The sequence below is a fragment of the Danio rerio genome, chromosome 8 (assembly GCF_049306965.1).
Source record: "Danio rerio strain Tuebingen ecotype United States chromosome 8, GRCz12tu, whole genome shotgun sequence".
Lineage (NCBI taxonomy): Eukaryota > Metazoa > Chordata > Actinopteri > Cypriniformes > Danionidae > Danio > Danio rerio.
Window position 1 is genome coordinate 24,523,963 of NC_133183.1, and position 14,048 is coordinate 24,538,010.

Sequence of the window (14,048 nt, forward strand, 5' to 3'; positions counted from 1 at the left end):
TTAATTTGTATTTTAAAATGTACTTTAAAATTAGTTATAACTGGGTAACAATAATGATAATCTGTAGTTTGTAGGCTCTACACTGCTAAACTGCAAACATAAAAATAATTACGCTTTCTTTACACAATGCACAAATCCAAATTTTTCCGTACTCTTATGATTGGCAGGACCTAATCTGCTTATTCTGATTATTGTATTTATTGGCCAATACCAATCACTGACAGATGTCTAATATATCTATATATGAATCTCAAGATTTCCTCATAGTCCATGCGGTATAGGTGAATTGGATAAACAAAACTGGCCTTAGTGTATAAGTGCATGAATTTAAGAGCATATGGATGTTTTCCAGTATTGTGCTGCGGCTGGAAGGCTATCCGCTGCGTAAGACATATGCTGGAATAGTTGGCGGTTCATTCCGCTGTGGCAACCCCTGATGAATAAGGGACTAAGCTAAAGGAAAATGAATGAATGATGTTCAAGATGATTTTCACAATACTGTATTCTATTTGTAAATTAGAATGTACTTACATTTATAAAACCAGAAATTAAAGTTTAAAATTATTTAAAATAAATCATAAATATAGGCAATTGAATTGGGTCAAACTACATGAGAATTGATAAATATAGATTGTAACTTAACTTATTAAGTTAAAAGGCACCTATTTAATCCCTTTTTAAGATTTAAGATAAGTCTTTTGTGTCTCCAGAATGTGTCTGTAAAGTTTCCGCTCAAAACACCCATCATTATTTATTTATCTTTTTAAATCCGGTATATTTGAGCTTTTAAAACATTGTAGCTGTTTTGTTGCCTGTGCCTTTAATGCAAATAAGCTATATCTCCCAGCCCACCATTTACGCCGGTGTGTCAGGGATCTGTTTCTGGAGCGTGTAGCCTTCACGTAGATAAACAGCAGAGTGACAGACAAGAATGAAGCAGATCTCTCTTACTATAGTTAGAACTTTCCCAACTGTTATTTGATATATTTGTTGTGGAGTTAAGTCAAGCCTTTCTGCAATGATGAGTCACACACAATGTCTTTATAAAGTTTGCACACGCACACACACATTCGGCTTTGCACTGTTTTTGCATGGCAATGTGACAGAGCACATGTTAATATCCACTGCTGTATGGATATCCGTTATGTTAATGTACAAAATAAACCTGATTTAACGTCCACAAACTGGGATTTAAGCGTCTTCTTTTATAATTGTACTGAAACTATGCGGCTGTGGTTTCAAATTACATAGTGATTTTACTGTCTTATTAAAAAAAAGAGACTTATTATGTTTATATCACTCTAATATGACTGTGGACACACTATGCCTACACACAATTCTGTCCAAACAGTTTCCAAAAGATTATTTTTATCATTTGCGCCTTTTAAAAAACATGTCAAGACTTTAAGTCTCATCACTTTAATTTATTCGGCTGTACAAAACAGCTTGTTATGCTGACTGATTTCATAAACAGTTATTTTTACTCATATTAATTAAAACACACTGTTTGTTTCCTTTTATTGGTATTTTTTATTCTTCTACAAAAAAATATAAAAGCTCTCACTGGGGTCTTTTCAAAAAGTATCCATTTGTACCAAAAGGGTCCATACAGGTACATTTAAGGTACACATTATTACCTAAAAGTACAAAAATATACCACCCCAACGATAGCTTAAATATTTTTTTTTTCTAAGAGTGCAGTTAAAAACTATAACTTTAGATAAGGGCAACGCAGTGGGTTTCTGTGTGGAGTTTGCATGTTCTCTCTGCATTCGCATGGGTTTCCTCCTGGTGCTCCTGCTGTGGTTCCCCCACAGTCCAAAGACATGCGGTACAGGTGAATTGGGTAGGCTAGTTCCGCAGTGTATGAGTGTAAATAAGTGCATGTGGATGTTTTCCAGAGATGGGTTGCGGCTGAAAGGGCATCCGCTGTGTAAAAACGTGCTGGATAAGTTAGCGGTTCACTCCGCTGTGGTAACCCTGGATTAATAAAGGGACTAAGCCGAAACGAAAATGAATGAATGAACAAATTACTTTTAGTTAATAAATCAGAAGCTCATGCATTCACAAGAAAAACGAAAACATCCACAGCAAAATAAGGTGGGTAATTATTATAAGTGCACAACTAATCTAACCAAAAAGGAAGGAAGTTCTTTTTCTACTATTTTGTATGTTCTTTCAGTAATTAGGCCATTATTGGCTGAGTGAAGACTCACCACTAGCAGGTCATTAAAGAGGAAGACCTCCCGCTGGTGAACTCCACTCCGCTGGGGTCGATTGGGGTCTGGGACTTCATACAGCTGACAGCAGCACACAAGCCTGCGGTGAGGCAGAGAGAGCACCTGCACATACACACACACACACACACACACACACACACACACACAAGGGGGATTTATCAGAATACAACTTGACTTGTCTCACGCTAAACCACACAAATAAACAAGATCAAGTTTTCCTCTGAACGATAATATGTGGTTTTTAACACAAGCTTGACAGGCATAGTATAACTTACGGGCTTCTTTCCAACTATGACCCTCTCCACAGCCTGCACTTGAGACACATGGTCATCATTTGTCCTGAGTTCCCATTTCTGAATGCGCTGGTAGATGCCCACTAACAAATCCCTGGGAATGTCCTGTCCATTATCCACTCCTGTCGATGAAGAGAGCAGAATGTGAGACTGCTGTGTTGTGTTTTATTGGGAAACATAAATCAGATTTACCATATTTTTCAGAAAACAAGTCAGGTTAATTTAACTGGAGTGTCTATTTACTATTTGTGCAAGTGGCAGAGTCTATTTGCACTGCCTCTGACCACCAGTGCTTGGCTTCATCAATCAAAATAACAAACGTTGCACCCAGAGGCACAAAGTACTGGGGAATTTTGATGCGTTCTCATTTTTCCTCAAATAAGAAATACCAAAGGCATTCATCTTAAATAAAAAAATAACAAAATCTTATAAAACTGCTAACAAAACACACAATAGTTATTCAATAAGAAAGTGTTTAGGGTTAGGGGTAGGTGTAAGGAGTTTATTGTCCCAATTAGGCAGCATACATTTCATTAATTCATTTTCTCATTGACATTAAATGTGATATTGTTGCATACTGTATAATGTAGCCTTAATACCGAGGTGCAAATATTTCCCACTACTTCTATTAACCATAAATACAGTAGCATCTAAAAAAATTTAATTAATAAATAATTAATTAAATAATAGTATTTTTAAATAGTGTAAATAAAAGTATCATTATTTGATCTTAGTGTAAATAGCATAATGCTAAGTAAATACTGCTAAGACAATTAGTATAAACAACCACTCATTGCTAATAGTATGTGATGCATAAAACAGTCAGCATAATCTGAAAACCTTCTATAGCTTCTTACTAAAGAGACTTTTACAATGCAATTAACACAAACGTGTACACATCTGGACTGATGTCATGTGAAAAGAGACATGTAAGCATTTGTACAGTATACTTCACATAAACTACCAGATTCTGTTTAGCTTTAAATAAATGTATGTAACTTAATATGATAAATAAATAATACAATAATTATATAATAATTATTAACAATAAATATTGTTTATAAAGAGTGCCACTTTTCACTTTTTCATTTTTCTGTCTATTCTGGATTTGTTTAAGTGAGGGGAAATATTAAAGATATTTATAATATTTGCAAATACAGTTGAAGACAGAATTATTAGCCCCCCTGAATTATTCGCCCCCTGTTTATTTTTTCTCCAATTTCTGTTTAACCGAAAGAAGATTTTTAATAACATATTTCTAAACATAACAGTTTTAATAACTCATTTAAAATAACTGATTTCTTTTATTTTTGCCATGATGATAGTAAATAATATTTGACTAGATATTTTTCAAGACACTTCTATACAGTTTAAAGTGACATTTAAAGGCTTAACTAGGTTAATTAGGTTAGGATAAATAGGCAAGTTATTGTATAACGATGGTTTGTTCTGTAGACTATCAAAAAAAATATATAGCTTTAAGGGGCTAACAATTTTGTCCTTAAAATGGTGTTTAAAAAACTTAAAACTGCTTTTTTTCTAGCCAAAATAAAACAATAAAAGTTTATCCAGAAGAAAAAACATTATCAGGCATACTCTGAAAACTTCCTTGCTCTGTTAAACATCATTTGGGAAATATTTAAAAAAGAGAAAAACTTCAAAGGAGGGCTAATAATTCTGACTTTAGCTGTATATATATACCCGAAAGTATTGTTACTCTTTTTGATTCACCCTGTATATATATCACAAACACTATTTACAATGATCTGTGATTAAAATTAAAACATTTTGACTTTCTTTTAGCTTTTTGGTTTTGCTTTTTCCATTTTCAACAACAGACTTTTACAGCATGACTAGTCATATTTTCTAGAAAAGCCATTTTAGAAAGGATCACCTCTAAGGTTCTTGATAAAATCCTCCAGCTTCATTTTCCTCTCAGCTTTGACATTGGGGCTGTACATGTCTGTGTTGAGGAGGATGATGGCAAATGCCAAGATGAAGATTGTGTCTGGGTTCTGAAACTGACGGACAAGCGCAGGGTTGCACACGCAGTATCTCTGGCTGCGAGACAGAAAGAAGGCCATACTCATGTGGAACTTTCAAATGAAGAAAAAAGTGCACAGATGAAAGCAAAGGCTACCTGAAGGCCTCCACTAATCTCTCCACCTTCTGGGCTTCACCCTGAACCTTAATCTGAGCCTGAAACTTCCTCAAGGCATCGTCCAAATCCATGCCAGAGAAATCCATTTCATCCAACACACAGCTGAGGAAGACGAACAAAAAGAAAGATAAATGAATTTAATTGCCAGCATGCTTCTGTTGATTTTTGTAGCCAGTGTCTGGCTTCTGTTTTTTGCCTCCAGGCTGGTGTGAGCAGCATATGGATGCTTTGCTACAATCTGGGTCTTGAAAACAGGAAGCACATCATTACTTACTCCAACACATCCTTGTTAAACTGTTTCTGTCGGTTTCCCAGAAACTCGCCAATCATCTGTCTGCTTAGGCCTTTCCTCTCTAGGATGAAGCGTGCGATACCCACAGGTGTGTCTGAAACAAAACCTCTCTCTATCAAATACTGGATGCCCTTTTCTGGTTTCCTGAAAAAGAAGAGACAGAAGAATTAAGACAGAAACAAAGAGGATAAAAAAGACAGAATTTTCATTAAAGTAAACCTGTGACCAAATTATATAAAAATGAAAAATAAATACTGAATATAGCTTGAGTATAGCTTGAGGTAGGCTAATGTATAGACTCATGAGGTTTCCACTATGTCTTCCATTGATTTCCATAACTAGATTTTAAAATACATTTGACTGCTTAGTTTCATCTTCTCATCAGAAACAGTTTTCTGAAGCACTTAGCTAATGTTATCATGGTGCTAAAAGAATAACAACACTCTTCAATTAACAATCAGTCTTTCATCATAAGATACTTTCTTTTCATTATGATTCTTAGTAGAGGCACATGTTAAAATAACACTGTACTGCCATAGATTGTCTGTATTTTTTTACACAGGTTAAGTCAGAAAAGAGTATGAATGTGTATGAATCATAAATACATCTGATAAATCTGAGATTCTCATATCAATGTTACCAGGTAAAATATAACTGTGTGATTAACCATAAGGGAAAATTCAATAATATTGCGGTTGACAAGTATAAGTTTACAAGGCCCTTTAAAATGTGTTTTTTCTTTCAGTTTTTTCTGTATTAATTTATTTCATATAGGAAATAAATAAATAATTTAATTAATGAATCAATTAATGAATTTTACATGTAATAATATGGTAGAGAACCTTAGTTTAATACTCATGACACATTGACTAAAAGCTGGCTGAGGAAAAATCTTCATAACTTTCTTCTTTCTTCTTTTGAAGATATTTTGATGAAACTGCTAACCACTGACATCCAAACAAAAAAAAAAAAATACTGTGGAAGATGGTGGTTGCCCGTTTCCAACATTTTTCAAAATATCTTAAAATTATTTTGTGATCAACAGAAGAATGTTGAATAAATGATGACAGAATTTTTATTTTCTATCCCGTTAAAGCTTATATTTTGAAAGGCTGAATTTTTAAGACCTGATGAAACCTCATTTAATTAAAATATGTATAATAATTACAATAAAAACATTGCATGTTTGTAAAAAGCTATTCAAATAAAAAAGAAATTTTTGTAAACAGATTCACTATTTAAAATCAACTCAAAACATCACATGATGCAGCACAATCTCAATCCCATAACTACACTCATCAATGTCTTACTTGTTGAAGAGGTTGAGTCCAATGCGGTAATGCCTTCTCTGCACCACATCATTATTAAAAGCAGGCGAATCCCAGCTGTGCCTGCTCTCCCTCTGATATGTCTGTTTTCCTAGAGGGGGCAATGGTTCCCTCAGACTGTCCCTGGACGAGGAGCCCGAGCTGCAGTTGATGGTTTCGTTGGAGTTGGTGGTGGAGTTCAGTGAGTCATTGTCCCCATCTGATTGCTCCATGCCAGAAGCAGGCAGCGGCGCGGAGGACGAGGAGGAAAGGGGCGTGAGCGGAGGCTGAGTGGGTGAGGGGGAAGTGGGATCTGGGTAGGGGTGATGCATGTGTGGCAGAGGGTGGTGGTGCAGTGGATGGTGAAGGTGCGGATGGTGATGGTGGTGCATCATAGCATGGTGTGGTAAGTGTGTAGGCAGAGGCGATGGGATTGGGCGTCCTGTGGGTCGTGTCTGGCCCTGTGCCGCACAAGGATTGGGCATGCGAGGTGCAGGGTTGTGTTTGAGGGTCCCTTGAGGTGACCCGCCTGCAGTTGGCTCCTGTTCGTAAAGCAGCTGTCTGCTGAGGGACCCTCGATCTGATCGGTCGCTCATGTCCACGGAGCTGTCACTGGGCGGCTCTATAGTCAGAACAGGGAGATGTGAGCCACGCAATCGGAAATCTCTGCATTCAGTGCACGGCGTGCTCCGTCGGCTGTTAGTGCTCCCTCCTCCTTCCGTGTCCCGGCTGTCTTCACGGCCTCCAACTCCACTGCTGACGCCCCAGTACTCTGTGTCGGTGCTGGAGGGAACCCGCTCGATGGAGAGTGGAGAGCACGGCATGCCGTCATCCATATAAAGCGTGACATCACTGTATGAGGTGGCTGTGCTGTCCTCATGCATGACGCCCAGGCGCTCCTGTTCCCCTACCACACCCCTGCGAGAGGTAGGTTTGTTGCTCCAAACACACTCGCCAAAATCCACGCTCTCCTCCCTGGCACCTTCGCCACCGTCCTGAGAATCTCCTCGGCCCGACTGACATGTCAAAGTGTCGTCCATTGAGTCAGCTAAAGACGTCACCTGAAAGCAGAAGCACATGTATGTTTACACTGCTGCTAGGGGTCAGTAAGATTTATTTCTGAAAACCATCTGTTATGCTCAACTGGGCTGAATTCATCAAAATTGAGTAAAAATATAATACTGCAAAATGTTCACAATTTAAAACAACTGTTTCTGTATAATTAACTGTTTTCAGTTCGTATAATGACTGTTTCATTCATATTGGTAATACCTTAAAATAATGGTCCATTAGCTATTGTATTTACTAACAATTTGTAATCCATCTGTGATGGTATTTATTCATCTTGGTTGATGTTAAAGCTAATGTTATTTAAGTTTAATAAGATAAGTTCAGTTTAACTCCTAGTGAATTAACTAATGTTAACAAGCACAACTTTTGATTTTAATAATGCTTAGTAAATACTGAACTAAGATTAATAAATGCTTTACAAGATTATTCATACTTATTGTTAGCAGTTACATTAATCAATAGACCATTATTTTAAAGTGTTACCAATATATTTTCAAGTGTCATTTCTTCAAGTGAAGACAAAATGTTCAGCATGACCTATCATTCAGAAATATTTCTCATATGCTGATTTGCAGCTGGACATGGGCAGGTATAAAACGGTATGATAACCTTGGATAAAAATATCACGGTTTCATGGTATTGTGATTACTGCTCTAATCTACTTGTGATCTACTGCTTTTCTTAAATGTCTGGGTAAAAAACAAGAACTTTTCTTTCACTTTGAACACAATGGCTGCGTTTCAAATAACATACTTACACGCTATATATAATGTTAAAAACAGTATGTGAGTCGAGTAGTATGTCTAAATTATTAGAATTTGAAAAACAGTATGCAAAAAATACCTGGATGACCTACTACTTCCGGCGAGATTCTTAATCTGCAGTACCCCATGATGCACCGGAAGTGATTTCATGAATGGGAGTAAAGCGGGTATGTCACGTGATGATGAGGAAATGGCATCCATAGTACATCTAACCTCATTCATACTATGCACATTCATGCTGTATAGAACATACTTTTCTATTAGTCGAGTAGTAAATTCAAATTTAAATGCTGTTCCTACTGAGTAGTAGGTGATTTCGGACGCAGACAATTTAATTTAATTTTGAGAAACATTCCTAATATTTTGGAGCAGTAAACATGTCTGGCTAAATAATTCAAATAAATCAATGACTTCTGCTGTCTTCATTAGTTTTAAAATCACAGATTTCTTCACAATTTAAAACGTCATCTTTGGAGATCTTTTCTGCTGGAGATACTGTTGTCCTAAAAAACAAAACAAAAAATTGTGGGTTTTAAAACCTTGACTTTCCCAAACAGCGGTTGAAAAGTCAGTTATAGGCAGTTTTTATTACATGCATATTTGCAGCTAAAGAAAAAATTCTTAGGCTCTATTTTAGCATTAAGGCTGTGTCCGATTCCACTTTTGCTATTTTAAGGATGGAAAAATATGCTTTGTGCTGCGGTGCATGGTCTAACAGGGTTGTGCTCATTCTCTTAATGAGTTATGGTTGTGTTTTGAGCATAACGTGCATTAAATCAATCAGAGCCTCGACTCCCATTCCCTTTAAGAGTAAGTTGCGCCATGTCATGGTGCCTTTGCTATTTACATGGCGGACTTTGAAAATGGAAAAGCTGAATGGAAAAATTTTACTTCTTTACTTATTTCCACTGAAAACATCCATTAGTCTACATATTTAATTTAGTTTGTTAAGAGCAAAGATTTGTTTCAAAACTATTTTTAAATTTAGTTTAAACTTCCAGCAAATGAATAAATGAACAATAATAAGTGTGGTAAAAAAAAAAAATTCCAAACACGTCCTATTCTTATGCCCCATATGGTGACACGCTCTGTGTTTGACTTCAGACCAGCTTTTACTTGGTCAATAGCATGGTCTATTTCAGTTTCTCAAAATAGCAACGCACCTACATTGTGCCTTCACACACCTCCTTTATAGACCGGAACACCCATGAGTCCACAAAGTGGTGCAAATGGATTTGCTATTTAAACAACAAGGTGCAAAACGGGAAAATTAGGGTTGTGCTCATCTGAAAATAGCAAAAAATCATGCAAAACACGTCTTGCACCTTATTGTGCCAGGTGTATGATAGGACCTCTAATTTTAGCTCCAAATAATTTAGTGAAATTTTAGTGGACAGTGATGTATATTTCAGAAGAGAAAGTTCAATGAACAGCATATAAATAAGAATGGTTTTTAAAGTAACGTCTTCATCGTCACTATTGATCAAATTTAATGCATTCCTGCTGCAAAAATTATTTCTTCAGAAAAAAAATCCTCTCAGTAACCAGATCACTATAATCACATCCTTTCATATTTATGTATACAGTCTTTTATAAAAAGCTCTAAAAAAGGGACTTTTAGCTAATAACCATCAATTCAGTCTACAGAGAGATTGTCAGTTTAATTAGCCACTTTGTTAAAATGATTTAACTGACAAGGTTCCAAATGTTCCCAGAGTGTAAAGTCACACCCCTACACTCAGGTAATTAGAAAAAGCATTACGTAAATATGACCAAATTTGTCGAAATTGGTCACACAAGCAACATGAAAAAAACCCCACAGAAACATGAAATCTACTCTACAAATCATGTATGTGTGCTGTAATGACCCTAAACTGGCCAGTTTCTACTGTGTTTCACCTGTTTGTTGAAGGCATCATCTGCATGTGAGTACTCCTCTCTGTCTGAAGGACAGTGTGCGGGTGAGTCCGTCTCCTGCTGTGTGTTTGTACTTCCTGTCTGGCCAGCTGTGCCTGAAGTGTGATGGCTGGTATATCGACCTTGCTGCTGCTGGGGCGTCTGGGGCTGAACCTGAGCACAAGAAAATATCAACAAAAATCACGTTAAACCGAATAAACATCAGACAGTCAAGCTGAATTTTCCGCTTTTACCCAATCTACTGTTATATTTGCCTGTGGCTGTCGCTCATCAAAGGAGTACTGTGAACGCATGTTTGACAGGATGATCCGGCGAGTCATTCGGCTTTCAGAGGCAGAACTGCGCAGCCGCTGAAAGTTCTTGTTCATGCGATACTGTCGAAAGGCCGTCTGTATGGTGCGAGCCGCTCGTCTGCTCAGGAAGTATCCACCATACTTCCTCTCCAGCATCTCCACCTGATGAAGAGAAAGATGAAAGACAAAAGAGAGAGCATGTGTACATTAGCACTGTTTATTGTTTGCTTTTAGCATTTGATAAAGTATTTTGATCCAAAAAAAGTGAACACCAATGACAAGATCTGATTTAAATGAAAGAAGGCAGATATCAGCAGTGTTTCCGTAGGTGTTGGATTTGAACAAATTATTTATATCGCAGATCTCTCCTCCACGAGAGACATGGTGGCTCAGTGGTTAGCACTGTCACCTCACAGCAAGAAGGTCTCTGGTTTGAGCCCTGGGTGGACCAGTTGGTATTTCTGTGTGAAGTTTGCATGTTCTCCCTGTGTTGGCATGGGTTTTGGTCCAGTTACACACAGTCCAAAGACATGTGCTATAGGTGAATTGAATAAATTAAATTGGCCGTAGTGTACATGGGTTGCAGATGGAAGGGCATTGTCTGTGTAAAACATACAATGTGGCGACCCCTGATAAATAAAGGGACTAAGTCAAAGGAAAATGAATGAATGAATCTCTCCTTCACTCCTAGATAATTCCACGATACAGATATCCTTAGTAATAATGCAAAAACATAAGCGCACGCTCCAGACCATTACTGCATTATCTCATCTCTCATAATGTGTGATGGTGGCGGTTTGGCTTCACATTAGTATTACAGGAGGACATTATGCACATTTGAGGCGTGACTGCAGTTTCTAGCCTGTAAGATGGCCTCCACGCACATTAAAACACAAATACACTGTGATAACTTGATGTTCCTATGGGCTGTTTGTGCCACTGAGAGATCTGACAAACACTAATTAAACACAAAACACTTCAGCAAAGTAAACAGCATTTGACAACTGAGAGTTTCCTTTAATTAATGGCTTTAAAATATAGCATGTTTTTAGAGAATTTCTTTAAATGATGTGTAAACTTCTTGATACAATACAGTGTGTGACACTGATATACTGTACATTCGCTTTCTTGGAATACTTGTGGTTCCCAAAATCTCTTAAAATCATTTGATCAGTTTAACAGACTCAACTGCTTGAAATTTAATAAAAAATTTTCAACAAGCTCCTCTTTCATTAATGTCAGGCTTTGACCATCATTGTGATATCAAGCCAATTGTACTATTCTGAGATTCTTAACATGTATAGTACGTCCAATTTACAATACACTTTAAAATTTGTGTCTAAACTTTTAAGTCCAAATTATAGGTGAACAAGGTGCATGATGCCAATTTCATTATCTAAAACATCTTTTTAGGCACCTTTTATTTTGTTCACAACGAGCACACTGGCTTTAGCTGTTTTACAGAAGATGGCAACAAATACTAAATGTGAACGCTTCTAAAAAAGAGCTTGTATAAGAGGTTTAAAAGATGCATGCAACTACTTTAAAAGAGTACAAAGACATTGCTATTGCTAAAACAAGGATGAATCTTTCAAGTGTGCATGTGTTGAGCACTGATGTCCACATAAACCATCCAATCAAGATATCTTTAAAAGGCTCTTTGTTTGACTATGAGATAAAATTATACATTTCTGGGATTAACTATTAACCATGGTCCATGTTTAAAAGGTGGCACAGTAAAAATACACAGCTATAGGCCCTAATGATAACTGGTGTTACTAGCATGTGTGTGACACTCATCCGCACCTTCTTGTCCTGCAGGTCCGTGGAGAGCTCATAGCTGTCAGAGAGCGCTTTGCAGCGCTTGCTCTCCTCCTCCTCCTGCTTGCGGAGTGCCAGGCTGGCGGGCTGGTGGCGGCTCCGTTGTGCCCAGGCCAGGCTCGCTGGGCTTGCAGTGCCCACAGGAGGCCCCTGAGGCCCGGGAATGTTTCGAATGTTCCCGTAGCGGTCCGAGTTGCCCAGGTATGGGCCCTGACTGCAAGTGCTGTCAGAAAAGCTAGTTGTGTCCGGACACTGAGGATCTCCCTCCACACTGAAAACAACAAAAACACAAAAAGCTCGAGGTCAACAACTGCCAGAAACGGTCTCATCGGTTGACAAGTTGAGAGTAAAACAAGTCTGTAATCTTGGCACTGCAACTGATCAGTGTAGACAAACATATTAGCACACTAACCAACATTAGCATTTCAAATGCCCATATGCAGCCCAGCCAGAACCTCGCCATCTGGCCGAAATGCAGGAGGACGATAGAGGAACAAGAGAAGATGGAGGGAGTGTGAAAGAGGAACAGAGAGTGGACATGAAGCTTACAGAGAAAGAAAGAGAGAGGGAGAGAGAGAAACAGTGGCATGTGTTGCAAACCGTCAGCGAGAAAAGCCAGGCATCAAAAATGATAAGACCTGAGTCATCTGATGATGACTCAGAGAGAAAGTGAGAAGCATGAAAGCAGGAAAAGGAGTATAAAGGTAAGTCAGCCTTCAGTATCATATCGCTCTTTCCCTGAAGCAGGTGTACAGTATTGTTGACTCACGTCCTGTTGTCACTATAACTAAAGGAAACCATTGCTTTTTTAAAGAAAGCTGCTAAGTAATCACATTACATGGCATTCCATATATTTGGCTTTGTATTCTGTATTCTTTAGGCATAACGCTTTACTTCTTTGCCCTATTTTCATAAAGAAAGATTAAACCGGTTTGACCAGTGTTTAACAGATACTCACTTTGCAGTTAAGCTCAATAGCAGTTCAATAATATAAATATTTGCAGAAATCACAATTATTATGATAGAAACAAATTTAATATTGTTTTTTTAGTAGTATTGATTATTTTATTATGATATGAAATAATAGACATAAGCAATCATTTCTATTTAATAATTATTAAATATAATTATTTATATAAATATTATTAATTAATAGTTATATAAGCAGGTTTAATAATAATGCATATGGCTAATATTGCTTTCCTCTAATGTAGTTTATTGTTTTAGTTTTTATTTTGCAACCCAAATGTACAACTTAGTTACACAAAATTCATTATTTATGATAAATATTGCTTTTATTCATTAATTCATTTTCTTTTCGGCTTAGTCCCTTTATTAATCTAGGGTCGCCACAGCGGAATGAACTGCTAACTTATCTAGCATAAGTTTTACACAGCGGATGCCCTTCCAGCTGCAACCCATCACTGGAAAACACCAATACACTCTCATTCACGGACATACATTACTCCAATTTCATGCATTCGTTCAATTTCTTTTCGGCTTAGACCCTTTATTACACAGGGAGAACATGCAAACCACACACAGAAATTCCAACTGACCCAGCCTGGGCTTGAACCAGCAGCCTTCTTGCCGTAAGGCGATCGTGCTACCCACGGCTAATTTTGCTAACAATAATTATTTTATTTATTTACTATTATTATCATTAAACATAACAATAATGCATGTTTTTAGTTATTGATTAATGTGGTTTATTGTAGATTTTTTTCAGTCAAAAAAGCACAAGCAAAAAAAATCTCTATTTAATAATATAATTATATAAGGCTATTTTTACTATTCACTTTTATAGTTTAATTTTTAGTTGGTCACAGTTTGCATTTTGCCCTCACACCATTAAATTGCATTCCTGAATATAACAGCATGCATAATTA

General features: G+C 37.1%; 1 protein-coding gene across 12 annotated transcripts in view; it reads right to left on the reverse strand.

Moving 5' to 3' along the window:
- The window catches only part of iqsec2a (IQ motif and Sec7 domain ArfGEF 2a), a 167,382-nt gene that overhangs the window by 58,441 nt on the left and 94,893 nt on the right, over positions 1 to 14,048 (reverse strand). For all 12 annotated transcript variants that reach the window (XM_073910311.1, XM_073910312.1, XM_073910314.1 and 9 more), the window contains 9 exons: positions 12,145 to 12,430; positions 10,300 to 10,500; positions 10,028 to 10,198; positions 6,297 to 7,354; positions 4,969 to 5,130; positions 4,674 to 4,796; positions 4,428 to 4,594; positions 2,516 to 2,655; positions 2,217 to 2,342 (listed from right to left, as the gene is read on the reverse strand). In XM_073910311.1, the coding sequence (XP_073766412.1) occupies positions 2,217 to 2,342; positions 2,516 to 2,655; positions 4,428 to 4,594; positions 4,674 to 4,796; positions 4,969 to 5,130; positions 6,297 to 7,354; positions 10,028 to 10,198; positions 10,300 to 10,500; positions 12,145 to 12,430 (2,434 nt within the window). The remainder of the gene's footprint in view (positions 1 to 2,216; positions 2,343 to 2,515; positions 2,656 to 4,427; positions 4,595 to 4,673; positions 4,797 to 4,968; positions 5,131 to 6,296; positions 7,355 to 10,027; positions 10,199 to 10,299; positions 10,501 to 12,144; positions 12,431 to 14,048) is intronic.